The following is a 20,049-nucleotide window of genomic DNA, read 5'->3' on the forward strand; positions in this document are numbered from 1 at the left end:
AATGACCTACCAATGGTAAAATACAATGACCTACCAATGGTAAAATACAACGACCTACCAATGGTGAAATACAATGACCTATCAATGGTGAAATACAACGACCTATCAATGGTAAAATACAACGACCTATCAATGGTGAAATACAACGACCTATCAATGGTAAAATACAACGACCTATCAATGGTGAAATACAATGACCTATCAATGGTAAAATACAACGACCTATCAATGGTGAAATACAACGACCTATCAATGGTAAAATACAACGACCTATCAATGGTAAAATACGATGCCCTATCAATGGTAAAATACAATGACTTATCAATGGTAAAATACAACGACCTATCAATGGTAAAATACAACGACCTATCAATGGTAAAATACAACGACCTATCAATGGTAAAATACAACGACCTATCAATGGTAAAATACAACGACCTATCAATGGTAAAATACAACGACTTATCAATGGTAAAATACTAAGCACAGGATGTTTAAGGAAATATATGGAACATTTTATATAAATGTGTGCATAACTACCTTTGTAACATTTACAAATGTGGAAGTAATAATTTATAAACGGTGAGCTAACTGTTTGTAAATGCCATTATAAATGGTTCATTACCATTCAAATAAATTGTTACCAATAATTGTGCACCTTATTCTGTGAGGATGATCAGTTTTCTAGTGTGTGAACAGATAATCAGGAATTTTTAAATAGAAAAACAAACACCCGTACAGCGAACACATTTTTTTAATAGTTTATTAAAGTCCCAAACAGAATGAGCAAGTTTTTATGAGTAACCATATTCAAAGTTAGTTTACAAATAGTGCAAAACTAGAACTTGAAATGTTCCTAGAAATGTGACAATAAAAGAAAATGTAATTTAAAAAAAAGAACATCTTTAATCTCAAAACCATGATCTATTTTATAGCATTCAGCTGTCACAGTCCCTACTGGGGGAGTCTACTTGATTCACTACTGGGGGAGTCTAGTTAATTCACTACTGGCGCTGGGGAGTCTAGTTGATTCACTACTGGGGGAGTCTAGTTGATTCACTACTGGCGTTGGGGAGTCTAGTTGATTCACTACTGGCGTTGGGGAGTCTAGTTGATTCCCTCCTGGCGTTGGGGAGTCTAGTTGATTCACTACTGGCGTTGGGGAGTCTAGTTGATTCACTACTGGCGTTGGGGAGTCTAGTTGATTCCCTCCTGGCGTTGGGGAGTCTAGTTGATTCACTACTGGCGTTGGGGAGTCTAGTTGATTCCCTCCTGGCGTTGGGGAGTCTAGTTGATTCACTACTGGCGTTGGGGAGTCTAGTTGATTCACTACTGGCGTTGGGGAGTCTAGTTGATTCACTACTGGCGTTGGGGAGTCTAGTTGATTCCCTCCTGGCGTTGGGGAGTCTAGTTGATTGCCAGGCACAGCCACTGGAAAAAGAAAACAAATCCAGTCAGACAGACAAACAAACAAACAGACACACTGTCTGCACGACATACTCCTATGAGCTGGGTGAACGGTAGAGAAAACGCTGACCAAGACTGTTGCTAAAACACGTCTTTTTCTCTGACGTCTGGTTCTTCAGAAGACATTCAAACCTTAAAGGTTGTTCCTGAAACTATATGGCAGTGAGTACAGGTTCCTGTAACTATACGGCAGTGAGTACAGGTTCCTGTAACTATATGGCAGTGAGTACAGGTTCCTGTAACTATATGGCAGTGAGTACAAGTTCCTGTAACTATATGGCAGTGAGTACAGGCTCCTGAAACTATATGGCAGTGAGTACAGGTTCCTGTAACTATATGGCAGTGAGTACAGGTTGGTCCTGTAACTATATGGCAGTGAGTACAGGTTGGTCCTGTAACTATATGGCAGTGAGTACAGGTTGGTCCTGTAACTATATGGCAGTGAGTACAGGTTGGTCCTGTAACTATATGGCAGTGAGTACAGGTTCCTGAAACTATATGGCAGTGAATACAGGTTCCTGTAACTATATGACAGTGAGTACAGGTAGTTCCTGAAACTATATGACAGTGAGTACAGGTTCCTGTAACTATATGACAGTGAGTACAGGTAGTTCCTGGAACTATATGGCAGTGAGTACAGGTTCCTGTAACTATATGGCAGTGAGTACAGGTTGTTCCTGTAACTATATGGCAGTGAGTACAGGTTGTTCCTGTAACTATAGGGCAGTGAGTACAGGTTGTTCCTGTAACTATATGGCAGTGAGTACAGGTTGTTCCTGAAACTATATGGCAGTGAGTACAGGTTGTTCCTGTAACTATATGGCAGTGAGTACAGGTTGTTCCTGTAACTATATGGCAGTGAGTACAGGTTGTTCCTGTAACTATATGGCAGTGAGTACAGGTTGTTCCTGAAACTTTATGACAGTGAGTACAGGTTGTTCCTGAAACTATATGACAGTGAGTACAGGTTGTTCCTGTAACTATATGGCAGTGAGTACAGGTTGTTCCTGTAACTATATGGCAGTGAGTACAGGTTGTTCCTGTAACTATATGGCAATGAGTACAGGTTGTTCCTGTAACTATATGACAGTGAGTACAGGTTCCTGTAACTATATGGCAGTGAGTACAGGTTCCTGTAACAATATGACAGTGAGTACAGGTTCCTGTAACTATATGGCAGTGAGTACAGGTAGTTCCTGTAACTATATGGCAGTGAGTACAGGTTCCTGTAACTATATGGCAGTGAGTACAGGTTGGTCCTGTAACTATATGGCAGTGAGTACAGGTTGTTCCTGTAACTATATGGCAGTGAGTACAGGTAGTTCCTGTAACTACATGACAGTGAGTACAGGTTGGTCCTGTAACTATATGACAGTGAGTACAGGTTCCTGTAACTATATGGCAGTGAGTACAGGTTGTTCCTGTAACTATATGGCAGTGAGTACAGTTAGTCCCTGAAACTATATGGCAGTGAGTACAGGTTCCTGTAACTATATGGCAGTGAGTACAGGTTGTTCCTGTAACTATATGGCAGTGAGTACAGGTTGTTCCTGTAACTATATGGCAGTGAGTACAGGTAGTCCCTGTAACAATATGGCAGTGAGTACAGGTTCCTGTAACAATATGGCAGTGAGTACAGGTAGTTCCTGTAACAATATGACAGTGAGTACAGGTTCCTGTAACAATATGGCAGTGAGTACAGGTTCCTGTAACAATATGGCAGTGAGTACAGGTTCCTGTAACAATATGACAGTGAATACAGGTTCCTGTAACAATATGGCAGTGAGTACAGGTTGTTCCTGTAACAATATGGCAGTGAGTACAGGTTCCTGTAACTATATGGCAGTGAGTACAGGTTGTTCCTGTAACTATAGGGCAGTGAGTACAGGTTGTTCCTGTAACTATATGGCAGTGAGTACAGGTTGTTCCTGTAACTATATGACAGTGAGTACAGGTTGGTCCTGTAACTATATGACAGTGAGTACAGGTTCCTGTAACTATATGGCAGTGAGTACAGGTCGTTCCTGTAACTATATGACAGTGAGTACAGGTTGTTCCTGTAACTATATGACAGTGAGTACAGGTTGTTCCTGTAACTATATGGCAGTGAGTACAGGTCGTTCCTGTAACTATATGACAGTGAGTACAGGTTGTTCCTGTAACTATATGACAGTGAGTACAGGTAGTTCCTGTAACAATATGGCAGTGAGTACAGGTTGTTCCTGAAACTATATGACAGTGAGTACAGGTTGTTCCTGTAACTATATGGCAGTGAGTACAGGTTCCTGTAACTATATGGCAGTGAGTACAGGTAGTTCCTGTAACAATATGGCAGTGAGTACAAGTTGTTTCTTTCTTTCTTTCTTTCTTCCAGTATATGCCTTTTGAACCCAGCACCCAAATACTATCTGTTACTGTAAACGTTTGAGTTTAGCACGCTAATTCCTCATTCTATGCACAATGGTGACCAACATATTGAGTTATACCACAGTACTATATAATGAAATAGACAAACAGAAGTACATACTTGGGACACATCCAGCTCAATCTTCCCAGAGGCGTTAGTATCCAGAGTTTTAAACATTTCTGGTTGGGATTTAAAACAGAAAGAGGTTATTAAACCAATGCAAAATTCAATGAATTGATCAATTACCAAACCAAATTAACTAATCAGTCAAATCCAAGTTATTGTGCTGCTGAGACATACTGTTCAAGGACCTATATCATCTACTGTTTGGAGGATGTTCCAGGATGCAAAACATTTGCAGGATGTTCAAGGATGCAAAACATTTGCAGGATGTTCAAGGATGCCAAACATTTGGAGGATGTTCCAGGATACCAAACATTTGCAGGATGTTCAAGGATGCAAAACATTTGCAGGATGTTCTAGGATACCAAACATTTGCAGGATGTTCCAGGATGCCAAAACCTTTGGAGGATGTTCCAGGAAGCAAACACTTTTGGAGGATGTTCCAGGATACCAAACATTTGCAGGATGTTCAAGGATGCAAAACATTTGCAGGATGTTCTAGGATACCAAACATTTGCAGGATGTTCAAGGATGCCAAACATTTGGAGGATGTTCCAGGATACCAAACATTTGCAGGATGTTCTAGGATACCAAACATTTGCAGGATGTTCAAGGATGCCAAACATTTGGAGGATGTTCCAGGATACCAAACATTTGCAGGATGTTCAAGGATGCAAAACATTTGCAGGATGTTCTAGGATACCAAACATTTGCAGGATGTTCCAGGATGCCAAAACCTTTGGAGGATGTTCCAGGAAGCCAACACTTTTGGAGGATGTTCCAGGATACCAAACATTTGCAGGATGTTCAAGGATGCAAAGCATTTGCAGGATGTTCTAGGATACCAAACATTTGCAGGATGTTCAAGGATGCCAAACATTTGGAGGATGTTCCAGGATGCCAAACATTTGCAGGATGTTCTAGGATACCAAACATTTGCAGGATGTTCAAGAATACCAAACATTTGCAGGATGTTTTGGATACCAAACATTTGCAGGATGTTCCAGTATGCCAAAACCTTTGGAGGATGTTCCAGGATACCAAACATTTGCAGGATGTTCCAGGATGCCAAACATTTGCAGGATGTTCCAGGATACCAAAACCTTTGGAGGATGTTCCAGGATGCCAAACATTTGCAGGATGTTCCAGGATACCAAAACCTTTGGATGATGTTCCAGGATATCAAACATTTGCAGGATGTTCCAGGATGACAAAACCTTTGGAGGATGTTCCAGGATACCAAACATTTGCAGGATGTTCCAGGATGCCAAACATTTGCAGGATGTTCCAGGATACCAAATATTTGGAGGATGTTCCAGGACACCAAATATTTGGAGGATATTCCGGAAGCAACAGACAAACGTATTATTATCTGTATACTGTATGTCCTTATCTTTACTTGATTATGGTGTGTTTTTTCTATGCACAGAGCCGCCAACCGAGATTTCCCCACCGGGAAAATAAATTCATAGTCTTATCTTCTCTATTTGCATCCCAATGTTGATGGAAGAGTTGTGTTATTGTTGAATGGACTTACTGAAGAGCATTTCAACTCTGATGAGACAGTCCACGAAACAGTGGAAGTCGATGGCATAGTGGGCGCTGGCATAACGAGTCACTATGACCTGCAGCACTGCATTGTTGATGTGGAAGCCTGAGGAAAAGGACACGATCATAGAAATACAATGAATAGATGATATTAATATGGCGATAACATTCCACATACAGTAACCCAGTCATCAAAGTGACCATCTCAGTAACCATACCAGTAACCATCTAGAGCAATGGTTCTCAACCTATCTACAGGGGGTTCCTGGTCTATCTACAGGGGGTTCCTGGTCTATCTACAGGAGGTTCCTGGTCTATCTACAGGGGGTTCCTGGTCTATCTACAGGGGGTTCCTGGCCTATCTACAGGGGTTCCTGGTCTATCTACAGGGGGTTCCTGACCTATCTACAGGGGTTCCTGACCTGTCTACAGGGGGTTACTGACCTATCTACAGGGGGTTCCTGACCTATCTACAGGGGGTTCCTGACCTATCTACAGGGGTTCCTGACCTGTCTACAGGGGGTTCCTGACCTATCTACAGGGGGTTCCTGACCTGTCTACAGGGGGTTCCTGGTCTATCTACAGGGGGTTCCTGGTCTATCTACAGGGGGTTACTGACCTGTCTAGAGGGGGTTCCTGACCTGTCTATCTACAGGGGGTTACTGACCTATCTACAGGGGGTTCCTGGCCTATCTACAGGGGGTCCCTGACCTGTCTACAGGGTGTTCCTGGTCTATCTACAGGGGGTTACTGACCTATCTACATGGGGTTCCTGGTCTGTCTACAGGGGGTTCCTGGTCTGTCTACAGGGGGTTCCTGGCTTGTCTACAAGGGGTTCCTGGTCTATCTACAGGGGGTTCCTGGTCTATCTACAGGGGGTTCCTGGTCTATCTACAGGGGGTTCCTGGTCTATCTACAGGGGGTTCCTGGTCTATCTACAGGGGTTTCCTGGCCTATTTTATAGGGGGTTCCTGGTCTATCTACAGGGGGTTCCTGACCTATCTACAGGGGGTTCCTGGCCTGTCTACAGGGGGTTCCTGGTCTATCTACAGGGGGTTCCTGACCTATCTACAGGGGGTTCCTGACCTGTCTACAGGGTGTTCCTGGTCTATCTACAGGGGGTTACTGACCTATCTACATGGGGTTCCTGGTCTGTCTACAGGGGGTTCCTGGTCTGTCTACAGGGGGTTCCTGGCTTGTCTACAAGGGGTTCCTGGTCTATCTACAGGGGGTTCCTGGTCTATCTACAGGGGGTTCCTGGTCTATCTACAGGGGGTTCCTGGTCTATCTACAGGGGTTTCCTGGCCTATTTTATAGGGGGTTCCTGGTCTATCTACAGGGGGTTCCTGACCTATCTACAGGGGGTTCCTGGCCTGTCTACAGGGGGTTCCTGGTCTATCTACAGGGGGTTCCTGACCTATCTACAGGGGGTTCCTGGCCTGTCTACAGGGGGTTCCTGGCCTATCTACAGGGGGTACCTGGAAAGATTTAAGAAAATAATGAGGGCAGTGGTGTAGGATGCACAGCTCCTGCAGCCTCCTGTGGCCCCCACACCCCCCACATCCACCACAGCCCCCCCCCCTCCCCCACCACAGCCCCCACACCCCCCACATCCACCACAGCCCCCCCCCCCTCCCCCACCACAGCCCCCACACCCCCCACATCCACCACAGCCCCCCCCCCACCCCCCCCACCACAAAAAAGCGTGTGTGTTACCTGCTTCTGTCAGAGCACCTCTCATCTCATGTGAACTCATAGTTCCAGAGCGGTCTGAGTCGTAACTCTTGAAAATTTCCTGAAGATACCAATGAGAGAGACCATGATGTCGAATCAGAACAGAGAAACATATATTACACAGTTAATACATACTGGGGGGGGGGGGGTAATTTATCCACTAGGTGGGGGTAATTTGCCCTTAGTCATGCACTGATGTTAATGGTAGTTTGATAGATGTCAATGGTAGTTTGATAGATGTCAATGGAAGTTTGATAGATGTCAATGGTAGTTTGATAGATGTCAATGGAAGTTTGATAGATGTCAATGGAAGTTTGATAGATGTCAATGGTAGTTTGATAGATGTCAATGGTAGTTTGATAGATGTCAATGGTAGTTTGATAGATGTCAATGGTAGTTTGATAGATGTCAATGGAAGTTTGATAGATGTCAATGGAAGTTTGATAGATGTCAATGGAAGTTTGATAGATGTCAATGGAAGTTTGATAGATGTCAATGGAAGTTAGGATTCACCCAAGGGTACATAGTAGACTCATCACAGAATGATTTAGTAAACTCAATCATACATCATCTAGTGAGACCTGTAGAACAACTAAAAACACCTTCAGCATTCATAAAAACACCTTCAGCATTCACAAAAACACCTTCAGCATTCATAAAAACACTTTCAGCATTCCGTAAAAACCTTCAGCATTCATTAAACCACTTTCAGCATTCATAAAAACACCTTCAGCATTCATAAAACACCTTCAGCATTCATAAAACACCTTCAGCATTCATTAAAACACTTCAGCATTCATTAAAACACCTTCAGCATTCATTAAAACACCTTCATCATTCATCAAAACACTTCAGCATTCATTAAAGCACCTTCAGCATTCATAAAATCACCTTCAGCATTCATCAAAGCACTTCAGCATTCATACCAACACTTTCAGCATTCATTAAAACACTTTCAGCATTCATAAAAACACCTTCAGCATTCATATAAAAAAAACACCTCCAGCATTCATTAAAACACTTCAGCATTCATTAAAACACCTTCGGCATTCATTAAACCACTTCAGCATTCATTAAAACACCTTCAGCATTCATTAAAACACCTTCATCATTCATCAAAACACTTCAGCATTCATTAAAGCACCTTCGGCATTCATAAATGCACTTTCAGCATTCATCAAAGCACTTCAGCATTCATTAAAACACTTTCAGCATTCATCAAATCACTTTCAGCATTCATTAAAACACTTTCAGCATTCATAAAAACACCTTCAGCATTCATAAAATCACCTTCAGCATTCATAAAAAAAACACATTCAGCATTCATAAAAACTCATTCAGCATTCATAAAACACCTTCAGCATTCATCAAATCACTTCAGCATTTATTAAAACACTTTCAGCATTCATTAAAACACTTTCAGTATTCATTAAAACACATTCAGCATTCATAAAAACACATTCAGCATTCATAAAAACACCTTCAGCAATCATAAAATCACCTTCAGCATTCATAAAAACACATTCAGCATTCATAAAAACACCTTCAGCATTCATAAAATCACCTTCAGCATTCATCAAAGCACCTTCAGCATTCATCAAAGCACCTTCAGCATTCATAAAAACACCTTCAGCATTCATAAAAGCACCTTCAGTATTAATTAAAACACCTTCAGCATTCATTAAAACTCCTTCAGCATTCATAAAAACACCTTCAGCATTCATAAAAACACCTTCAGCATTCATAAAAGCACCTTCAGCTCTAATTAAAACACCTTCAGCATTCATTAAAACTCCTTCAGCATTCATTAAAACACCTTCAGCATTCATAAAAACACCTTCAGCATTCATACCAAGTATTTCTGGATCTTCATCCAAAGCATGTGGAATTCAACCAGTCCCAACTTGGAATTTCCATCTTTCTGGAGACAGATGTCAAGGTTTGTAACCTAAAGGTACAGGAAGTTCTCAAACAGATGTCAGTGTGTTCACTATGTGTGGTATGACTCATGCATATATTGATTGGTTCAAATATACATCAGGCATCATATGAACAATGTACTCCCTCTTGTAGAAAATGTCTAGCCTGGTCCCAGATCTGGCTGTGCTATCTGGCAACTCCTATGGTTTTATACCGTCGTTGGCAATACAGCACAAACTGATCTGGGACCAGACTAGTCTTATTGACCCCCAATGGCAATAGGAGTTGGCTAGACAGCACAAACAGATCTGGGACCAGACTAGTCTTATTGACCCCAATGGCAATAGGAGTTGGCTAGACAGCACGAACTGATCTAGGACCAGACTAGTCTTATTGACCCCCAATGGCAATAGGAGTTGGCTAGACAGCACAAACAGATCTGGGACCAGGTTAGAAAACAACATGGAGCAGTACAATTGTTTTTGTAACTGTGAAGGATACATCTAGAAGACTGACAATGTGACGCCCAGTTTCAAGACTGAACCCTTCTGTCTTGATATCGGCCCCTGGAAACCGTTAGGATAATATAATTCAGTTGAATAACATTCATTCTAAGGTTCGTTACATACTTGTATAATTTAGAAAGTTATTGAAAAAAAAATGTTTTTACTTTTAGCGAAAACTTTGTTCAGAATTTCAACCAGTTGGAAGACAGTCACCTCTCCGTCCTGTTCAGGAAATAGAACGTAGACATTTTGTCACACAAATCAGTCAACTTAGGTCATTATTGTGTGTAAACCAGTCAGCTCAGGTCATTATTGTGTGTAAACCAGTCAACTCGGGTCATTATTGTGTGTAAACCAGTCATCTCAGGTCATTATTGTGTGTAAACCAGTCATCTCAGGTCATTATTGTATGTAAACCAGTCATCTCAGGTCATTATTGTGTGTAAACCAGTCAACTCAGGTCATTATTGTATGTAAACCAGTCATCTCAGGTCATTATTGTGTGTAAACCAGTCATCTCAGGTCATTATTGTGTGTAAACCAGTCATCTCAGGTCATTATTGTATGTAAACCAGTCATCTCAGGTCATTATTGTGTGTAAACCAGTCAACTCAGGTCATTATTGTATGTAAACCAGTCATCTCAGGTCATTATTGTATGTAAACCAGTCATCTCAGGTCATTATTGTATGTAAACCAGTCATCTCAGGTCATTATTGTGTGTAAACCAGTCATCTCAGGTCATTATTGTGTGTAAACCAGTCATCTCAGGTCATTATTGTATGTAAACCAGTCAGCTCAGGTCATTATTGTATGTAAACCAGTCATCTCAGGTCATTATTGTATGTAAAGCTCAGGTCATTATTGTATGTAAACCAGTCAGCTCAGGTCATTATTGTGTGTAAACCAGTCAGCTCAGGTCATTATTGTATGTAAACCAGTCAGCTCAGGTCATTATTGTGTGTAAACCAGTCAGCTCAGGTCATTATTGTATGTAAACCAGTTAACTCAGGTCATTATTGTATGTAAACCAGTCATCTCAGGTCCTTCTTGTATGTAAACCAGTCATCTCAGGTCATTATTGTATGTAAACCAGTCATCTCAGGTCATTCTTGTATGTAAACCAGTCATCTCAGGTCATTATTGTATGTAAACCAGTCATCTCAGGTCATTATTGTATGTAAAGCTCAGGTCATTATTGTGTGCAAAGCTCAGGTCATTATTGTGTGTAAACCAGTCATCTCAGGTCATTATTGTGTGTAAACCAGTCATCTCAGGTCATTATTGTGTGTAAACCAGTCATCTCAGGTCATTATTGTGTGTAAACCAGTCATCTCAGGTCATTATTGTATGTAAAGCTCAGGTCATTATTGTGTGCAAAGCTCAGGTCATTATTGTGTGTAAACCAGTCATCTCAGGTCATTATTGTGTGTAAACCAGTCATCTCAGGTCATTATTGTATGTAAAGCTCAGGTCATTATTGTATGTAAAGCTCAGGTCATTATTGTATGTAAAGCAGAGGGAACTTACACTGCCGGCGATCTGCTTGAACATTTGCTTGAAATTGGGATCCACATCTTTCTCTGCCACTTTAATCTGGAGTGAATAGATGTTGATTAATGAGCATATTTTGGACATATTATCTCGTAACAGACAGTCAGGGAAACAGTCGTTCTGAATAGATTAACAATAGACTCTGGAATAAATCAGGAAACAGTCGTTCTGAATAGATTAACAGTAGACTCTGGAATAAATAAGGAAACGACTAAGGAGTCGTTCAACAGCTTACCTCCTTTACCTCTTTAGCAGCCACCGATCCCATTTCACTGGAATAAGACAGGTCGTTTCAGTTACACTCTTTATCCACTAGGTGGAGGTAACAGCTAGATGATTGTCTACCTCACTTGCTTTGGCAATGTTAACACATGTTTCCCATGCCAATAAAGCCCCTTGAATTGAATTGATGAACAGTTTGTTTTAGTTACACTCTTTATCCACTAGGTGGAGGTAACAGCTTGTAGATAAACAGTTTGTTTCAGTTACACTCTTTATCCACTAGGTGGGGGTAACAGCTTGTAGATAAACAGTTCGTTTCAGTTACACTCTTTATCCACTAGGTGGGGGTAACAGCTAGATGATTAACAGTTTGTTTCAGTTACACTCTTTATCCACTAGGTGGAGGTAACAGCTTGATGATTAACAGTTTGTTTCAATTACACTCTTTATCCACTAGGTGGAGGTAACAGCTAGATGATTAACAGTTTGTTTCAGTTACACTCTTTATCCACTAGGTGGAGGTAACAGCTTGTAGATAAACAGTTCGTTTCAGTTAGACTCTTTGTGAAGAGTGAAGAACAAACACCATTGTAAATACAACCCATATTTATGCTTATTTATTTTAACTTGTGTGCTTTAACCATTTGTACATTGTTACAACACTGTATATAAACACTGCTCAAAAAAATAAAGGGAACACTTAAACAACACAATGTAACTCCAAGTCAATCACACTTCTGTGAAATCAAACTGTACACTTAGGAAGCAACACTGATTGACAATAAATTTCACCTGCTGTTGTGCAAATGGAATAGACAAAAGGTGGAAATTATAGGCAATTAGCAAGACACCCCCAATAAAGGAGTGATTCTGCAGGTGGTGACCACAGACCACTTCTCAGTTCCTATGCTTCCTGGCTGATGTTTTGGTCACTTTTGAATGCTGGCGGTGCTTACACTCTAGTGGTAGCATGAGACGGAGTCTACAACCCACACAAGTGGCTCAGGTAGTGCAGTTCATCCAGGATGGCACATCAATGCGAGCTGTGGCAAAAAGGTTTGCTGTGTCTGTCAGCGTAGTGTCCAGAGCATGGAGGCGCTACCAGGAGACAGGACAGTACATCAGGAGATGTGAAGGAGGCCGTAGGAGGGCAACAACCCAGCAGCAGGACCGCTACCTCCACCTTTGTGCAAGGAGGTGCACTGCCAGAGCCCTGCAAAATGACCTCCAGCAGGCCACAAATGTGCAGGACCATCGTGTCTAGGAGGTTAAGGACTTGGAGTTGTTTCTAGACAGGACCATCGTGTCTATGAGGTTAAGGACTAGGAGTTGTCTCTAGACAGGACCATCGTGTCTATGAGGTTAAAAGGACTAGGAGTTGTTTCTAGACAGGACCATCGTGTCTAGGAGGTTAAAGACTAGGAGTTGTTTCTAGACAGGACCATCGTGTCTAGGAGGTTAAGGACTAGGAGTTGTTTCTAGACAGGACCATCGTGTCTATGAGGTTAAAAGGACTAGGAGTTGTTTCTAGACAGGACCATCGTGTCTAGGAGGTTAAAAGGACTAGGAGTTGTTTCTAGACAGGACCATCGTGTCTAGGAGGTTAAGGACTAGGAGTTGTTTCTAGACAGGACCATCGTGTCTAGGAGGTTAAGGACTAGGAGTTGTTTCTAGACAGGACCATCGTGTCTAGGAGGTTAAGGACTAGGAGTTGTTTCTAGACAGGACCATCGTGTCTAGGAGGTTAAGGACTAGGAGTTGTTTCTAGACAGGACCATCGTGTCTAGGAGGTTAAGGACTAGGAGTTGTTTCTAGACAGGACCATCGTGTCTAGGAGGTTAAGGACTAGGAGTTGTTTCTAGACAGGACCATCGTGTCTAGGAGGTTAAGGACTTGGAGTTGTTTCTAGACAGGACCATCGTGTCTAGGAGGTTAAAGACTAGGAGTTGTTTCTAGACAGGACCATCGTGTCTAGGAGGTTAAGGACTTGGAGTTGTTTCTAGACAGGACCATCGTGTCTAGGAGGTTAAAAGGACTAGGAGTTGTTTCTAGACAGGACCATCGTGTCTAGGAGGTTAAGGACTTGGAGTTGTTTCTAGACAGGACCATCGTGTCTATGAGGTTAAAAGGACTAGGAGTTGTTTCTAGACAGAACCATCGTGTCTAGGAGGTTAAGGACTAGGAGTTGTTTCTAGACAGGACCATCGTGTCTAGGAGGTTAAGGACTAGGAGTTGTTTCTAGACAGGATCATCGTGTCTAGGAGGTTAAAAGGACTAGGAGTTGTTTCTAGACAGGACCATCGTGTCTAGGAGGTTAAAGACTAGGAGTTGTTTCTAGACAGGACCATCGTGTCTATGAGGTTAAAAGGACTAGGAGTTGTTTCTAGACAGGACCATCGTGTCTATGAGGTTAAAAGGACTAGGAGTTGTTTCTAGACAGGACCATCGTGTGTGGTTCGAGGTGAACGTACCTGGTGGCAGCATGTTTCTCCGAGAACACTCTGAGGATGAAGCTGCCATTCTTGTGCGGCTGGAAGGTGGAGGGGATGATAACATACTCCCCGGGGGGAAGGCAGAAACGGTCACACACCTACAGAAAAACAAATCACACTTCAATTAAAGTTAAATTGTAGAATAAGGTTTTAGGATAACATCTTAGTTCCCTTCAGTGATGAAGTCAGGTTTTAGGATAACATCTTAGTTCCCTTCAATAATGAAGTCAGGTTTTAGGATAAAATCTTAGTTCCCTTCAATAATGAAGTCAGGTTTTAGGATAAAATCTTAGTTCCCTTCAATAATGAAGTCAGGTTTTAGGATAAAATCTTAGTTCCCTTCAATAATGAAGTCAGGTTTTAGGATAACATCTTAGTTCCCTTCAATAATGAAGTCAGGTTTTAGGATAACATCTTAGTTCCCTTCAATAATGAAGTCAGGTTTTAGGATAAAATCTTAGTTCCCTTCAATAATGAAGTAAGGTTTTAGGATAACATCTTAGTTCCCTTCAATGATGAAGTCAGGTTTTAAGATAACAGACTAGTTCCGTTTTATGATATTTATTGTTGACGTGTTTCGGAGCAAGCTGCTTCAAATGAAAACATTCTTTATTGAAGGTGTAATTTAAAATTGTAACCCACTTTACAAGCAACCGACCTACCTCTCTGGTGTTAATGAAGGTGCTGCTCATGGCCACGGGTTTCTGTCTCAACAGCACGTCTGGTCCCAGGTGGATGTTAGATTGACCCTTATACTGAGGAAGTGAAGGGAAGGGGAGAGAGATCGCTACCCATGTCCTCAGACAACCATTCATCACGGGGGCAATTGATGTGAAAATATAACAATAGAAAACTGATAGGCAAATCAGATAAAGAGATAGACAGAGAAATAAACCATGGGTTTACCAACCATGGGTGATAAAGAAATAGGATATTGTAGGATATCGTATAATGCACAGAGCAGGCAGCCTCATTACAGACTGAATTGGATTCATCTATTTGCTTGAATTGATTGATGAACACAAACCTCATTAGGAACCTGGAAGAGAAAAACAGGAAGAAGACTTGTAAATTATCTTAGATGAATCCTGTTGAGTTATATTACCATTATATTAACATTATATTACCTACATGTACATATTACCTCAATTACCTCGACTAACCGGTGCCCCCGCACATTGACTCTGTAGCAGTACCCCCTGTATATAGCCTCCACTTTGACTCTGTATGGTAACCCCTGTATATAGCCTTCTCATTGACTCTGTAGCAGTACCCTCTGTATATAGCCTCCACATTGACTCTGTACCGTAACACCTTGCATATAGCCTCCACAATGATTCTGTACCGTAACACCCTGTATATAGCCTCCACATTGACTCTGTACCGTAATGCCCTGTATATAGCCTCCACAATGATTCTGTACCGTAACACTTTTTATATAGCCTCCACATTGACTCTGTACCGTAACACCTTGCATATAGCCTCCACAATGATTTTGTACCGTAACACCCTGTATATAGCCTCCACATTGACTCTGTACCGTAACACCCTGTATATAGCCTCCACATTGGCTCTGTACTGGTACCCCCTGTATATAGCCTCCACATTGACTCTGTACTGGTACCCCCTGTATATAGCCTCCACATTGACTCTGTACCGTAACACCCTGTATATAGCCTCCACATTGACTCTGTACCGTAATACCCTGTATATAGTCTCGCTATTGTTATTTTACTGCTGCTGTTTAATTATTTGTTACTTTTATTTTCAATGTTTTACTTATATATTTTTTACTTAATACTTATTTTTCTTAAAACTGCATTGTTGGTTTAGGGCTTGTAAGTAAGCATTTCACGTTTTTTATTATTTTACTAGGCAAGTCAGTTAAGAACAAATTCTTATTTCCATTGTTGGCCTAGGAACAGTTGTGTTAACTGCCTTGTTCAGGGGCAGAACAACAGATGTTTACCTTGTCAGCTCTGGGATTTGATCTTGCAATCTTTTCAGTTACTAGCCCAACACTCTAACCGCTAGGCTACCTGCCGCACCACTGTAAGGTCTACTACACCTGTTGTATTCGGGCGTATGTGACAAATACAATTTGATTTGGTTGGATTTGATTTGCTATTAACAGAACAGAGTAGGATGGATCAGAATAGTTGATTGATGATCTATGCTTCATTTGGGGCGAGGGGCCTAATTAAGAAACATTGGTGTAATACCAACCGCGTAGATGGCGAACCCGATGGCACTGAGGTCTTCTCCCATCTGGCGGTTGCGCCGTCCATCTTTCTGCATCAGGCCCACCAGGAAAGTGCATCCATCCACACCATCCAGAGGGTCATCGTCCACATCCTCCAGACACACCAGAAACTGGGGGTTGGAGCAGAACGTGGCTGGAAGGACACCACACAGAGGGAAATCAGTGCCTTGCTTAACAAAACGAGAGGAAATGGCATCTAGGATACACATCGAAATTTAACCCAACCAGTGAAAGGCTCTCTCATACTCCTTCTGTAATATGGGTGCTCGAAATAACATGAACAAAATCTCCAAAAACACTCAAATGTACTGAACAAAAATAGAAACGCAGAATGCAACAATTTAATAGATTTGAATGAGTTACAGATCGTATAAGGAAATCAGTCATTTTGTATGATTCGACCGGTTTCCCCGGACCAGCTGTGCTATTCTCCCGCCAATATCCAGCAACTTCACACAGCCAATGAAGAGGAGTGGGACAACATTCCACAGGTGACAGTCAACAGCCGGAGCAACTCTACGCGAAGGAGACGTGTCGAGCTACATGAGGCAAAGTGGTGGTTCACAAGTTAATGACTTTTTTGGCAGCAGCGTAGCCTAGTGGTTAGAGCGTTGGACTAGTGACCGCAAGGTCGAATCCCCGAGCTGACAAGGTAAAAATCTGTCATTCTGCCCCTGAACAAGGCAGTTAACCCACTGTTCCCCAGTAGGCTGCCATTGAAAATAAGAATTTGTTCTTAACTGTGTAATCCATAGATTAGGGCCTAATGAATTCAATTTAATTGACTGATTTCCTCATATGAAATGTAACTCAGTAAAATCGATTAAATTGTTGCATGTTGCGTTTATATTTTTGTTCAGTATATTTGGGTGTTTTTGGAGATTTTGTTCATGTTTATTTCGAGCCCCCGATAATGCAGAACGAGCATGAGGAAGTCAAGTCAAGTGAAATCGCAAAACAAAAGTCTCTTTCAGACTCTTTTATAACACGGCTTTTACTGTACTGTACATCTACAGACGGTCAACAACTTCTCCTTTAAACTATTCAGACTTGTTGGATGTACCTGGATGGTTTCTGCAGCCTCCAGCGGTAGACCCTACCCTCCACATGCCTTTGTACTGGCAGTGGTTCCAGCGGCCCACCTCGTCATTGGTCAGTGTGTCCGGAGTCAGGTTACAGATCTCCAGCTTGGAGAACTGACGCATAAAGTCTGAATAGGACATCCTGGAGACACAGAGACAGAGCCTGGATGAACCCGACGTAACACAGTGCACACCGTGGTTTCACTTCAAACAGCAGTGAAATAAGTCGGGGATGCCAAGCTAAGAACTGCCTCACAATGTCTGAGTCGGACATCCTGGAGATTCTGCTGGAAACACTTCAGCATCAGCAGACACGGTGATGTAGGCGTTAGCCGAAACACGTCCGCTGTATTTTAATAATGACTTAGCCCACACAATAGAGGCTTTTTAACTTTCAAACCCACACAAGTGCAGAAACCATTGTAATGTAAAACATTTGTGTTAAAGATTCTGCAATCACAGGAGCAGAAAGCTGCAGCAAGAAAGGATCAAGCAAAGCAGCCTGTGTGTTATTTTACAACGGAACAAGTAGAAAGTTGTTGAAATGAAAACAAAGATTTACTAGAAGTTGAACTTCCCTTCGAAACAACTAAGAGTCTGGGAGAGGGACAGGCCCTCGATCTATTAAACCACCATTTCATTTAAACAAAAAGCCTTCCTGAGATCAAACACTGATCACTTATCTTACATTTCTCAGTAATCATGCCAGAGTCTGACATAACTTTCTTATGCAGGAAAGGAGAGGACTTTCTACGCTTCAGTGCATTAAATGTTATACACAGTTTAGACGGATCACCAGCAGAGTCTGAGATAGAACATAGAAAGTAGCTTGATTTTGTTTTCTTGATTGAGAATGAACATGTACTTCTCAATTGGCTGAGAAGCTGGCAATCAGCTGAAGAGTCAGTATTTCTAGTCTTGGCCCAGGCCTGATTTCTCATCATAAAAAGATCTGAAAGTTCTATAGAGAAGCAAGGATTTGTTCTCTTTTTTACTCAAAGGCTTTTAAAGGGTGCGTGTTTGTCTGCCAGAGAGATACAAATAAATGAGAACAATTCTGAAGGGATCCTGCTACTTCTTTTTCTTCAAATATCTCAGTAAAATTGACAGAACTTGGAGGGAACCCCACACAGGAGAATTAATAGTGCAGGACAGAACTGGGAGGGAACACAGGAGAGTTAATAGAACAGAACAGGGAGGGAACACAGGAGAGTTAATAGTACAGAACTGGGAGGGAACAAAGGAGAGTTAATAGAACAGAACTGGGAGGGAACACAGGAGAGTTAATAGAACAGAACTGAGAGGGAACACAGGAGAGTTAATAGAACAGAACTGGGAGGGAACACAGGAGAGTTAATAGTACAGAACTGGGAGGGAACAAAGGAGAGTTAATAGAACAGAACTGGGAGGGAACACAGGAGAGTTAATAGAACAGAACTGGGAGGGAACACAGGAGAGTTAATAGAACAGAACTGGGAGGGAACACAGGAGAGTTAATAGTACAGAACTGGGAGGGAACACAGGAGAGTTAATAGTACAGAACAGAACAAATGCTCTATTATACATCTGTAGACATCAAATGGACTTAATGAAATACAAATTAAATAAATGTATTGGCACAAAGACAGACCAGGGGGTCACAGATAAAAAATATATATAAAAAAATATCTGCTAAGACTTTTTTGAAACCCCCAACTCATAACGCCTTCATGCCAAACGCATTTATTAACATATTATTAAGCTTCATAAATGGTGCCATAACTTCTGAGAAGGAAAACTCTTAGTGACACAGTGCCATCCCTCAAGGGCCAGTGGCCAACTTACCAGAACTCCCCGTCCTCAGCAACATGATCCAGCTTCAGCTTCTCGTCGGGACGGACGTATTTCCATTCACTGGACCTGATAAATGTGATGCAGCAGTCAGTGTCAATAGTGTTGTTGTTTACAGGTGATCATGGTCTATGAAGTATGCAGAGAGATATTCTACCCTACCACGCAAAAAGGCCGTAACTGCTCATAGTGTGGAACTGAGAAAAAGGGCATTTTTTTCCCTTAGTTTCACAGTAACCTTATGCAGTTACTGCTAACATGACCCCCATTTTCTCCAGAACACAATACAATAGAGGCATCCTGCAGGATACTTGTCCACGTGATTAAGCATATTCTTAATGTAGTAAAAATGACATTAACTCATTTTGGACCAATTTAGTTTTCCACTCCCAATATTGTTTGGTGTAGGTCTTCCTTGTGGACACAGTGGGCATATCGTAGCCTGGTCCCAAACCTGTTTGTGCTGTCTCTACAACTCCTTTGGTGACAATGAGCATAGAAGTTGACAAGACGGCACAAACAGATCTGGGACCAGGCTGTAGAGGTTGTTTGTCTTGTAGTCTATTTCAGAGTGCTGTTTGGAAGTCATTCCCTTACCCATCACTCCAGGGCCCAGTCCACTCCACCTGTCCCCAGGGGTTCCTGATGCGAATCAGCTGGACCGGGTCTCTATGGAGATGGACCTGGATCGAGGACAGGACTCATTTAGGCCTGTGGTTTTATTTAACACACTCAGAAAGCAGATTAACCTGGGGTTAGAGTCCATCAGAAAGACAGATTAACCTGGGGTTAGAGCCCATCAGAAAGACAGATTAACCTGGGGTTAGTGCCCATCAGAAAGACAGATTAACCTGGGGTTAGCGCCCATCAGAAAGACAGATTAACCTGGGGTTAGTGCCCAT

General features: G+C 41.9%; 1 protein-coding gene across 1 annotated transcript in view; it reads right to left on the reverse strand.

Moving 5' to 3' along the window:
* Positions 1 to 756: 756 nt before the first annotated feature.
* Positions 757 to 20,049, reverse strand: part of LOC129868240 (calpain-2 catalytic subunit-like) — a 34,734-nt gene continuing 15,441 nt past the window's right edge. Inside the window, exons 8-23 of the mRNA XM_055942082.1 lie at positions 19,745 to 19,830; positions 19,142 to 19,216; positions 17,299 to 17,459; positions 16,199 to 16,368; positions 15,000 to 15,011; positions 14,635 to 14,727; positions 13,952 to 14,070; positions 11,494 to 11,530; positions 11,235 to 11,300; positions 9,870 to 9,927; positions 9,701 to 9,765; positions 9,132 to 9,200; positions 7,262 to 7,340; positions 5,535 to 5,651; positions 3,995 to 4,053; positions 757 to 1,431 (exon numbers count right to left, since the gene is read on the reverse strand). Of these exons, the coding sequence (XP_055798057.1) occupies positions 1,408 to 1,431; positions 3,995 to 4,053; positions 5,535 to 5,651; positions 7,262 to 7,340; positions 9,132 to 9,200; positions 9,701 to 9,765; positions 9,870 to 9,927; positions 11,235 to 11,300; positions 11,494 to 11,530; positions 13,952 to 14,070; positions 14,635 to 14,727; positions 15,000 to 15,011; positions 16,199 to 16,368; positions 17,299 to 17,459; positions 19,142 to 19,216; positions 19,745 to 19,830 (1,290 nt within the window). The 3' untranslated portion in view covers positions 757 to 1,407. The remainder of the gene's footprint in view (positions 1,432 to 3,994; positions 4,054 to 5,534; positions 5,652 to 7,261; positions 7,341 to 9,131; positions 9,201 to 9,700; positions 9,766 to 9,869; positions 9,928 to 11,234; positions 11,301 to 11,493; positions 11,531 to 13,951; positions 14,071 to 14,634; positions 14,728 to 14,999; positions 15,012 to 16,198; positions 16,369 to 17,298; positions 17,460 to 19,141; positions 19,217 to 19,744; positions 19,831 to 20,049) is intronic.

The sequence above is a fragment of the Salvelinus fontinalis genome, chromosome 1 (assembly GCF_029448725.1).
Source record: "Salvelinus fontinalis isolate EN_2023a chromosome 1, ASM2944872v1, whole genome shotgun sequence".
Classification (NCBI taxonomy): Eukaryota; Metazoa; Chordata; class Actinopteri; order Salmoniformes; family Salmonidae; genus Salvelinus; species Salvelinus fontinalis.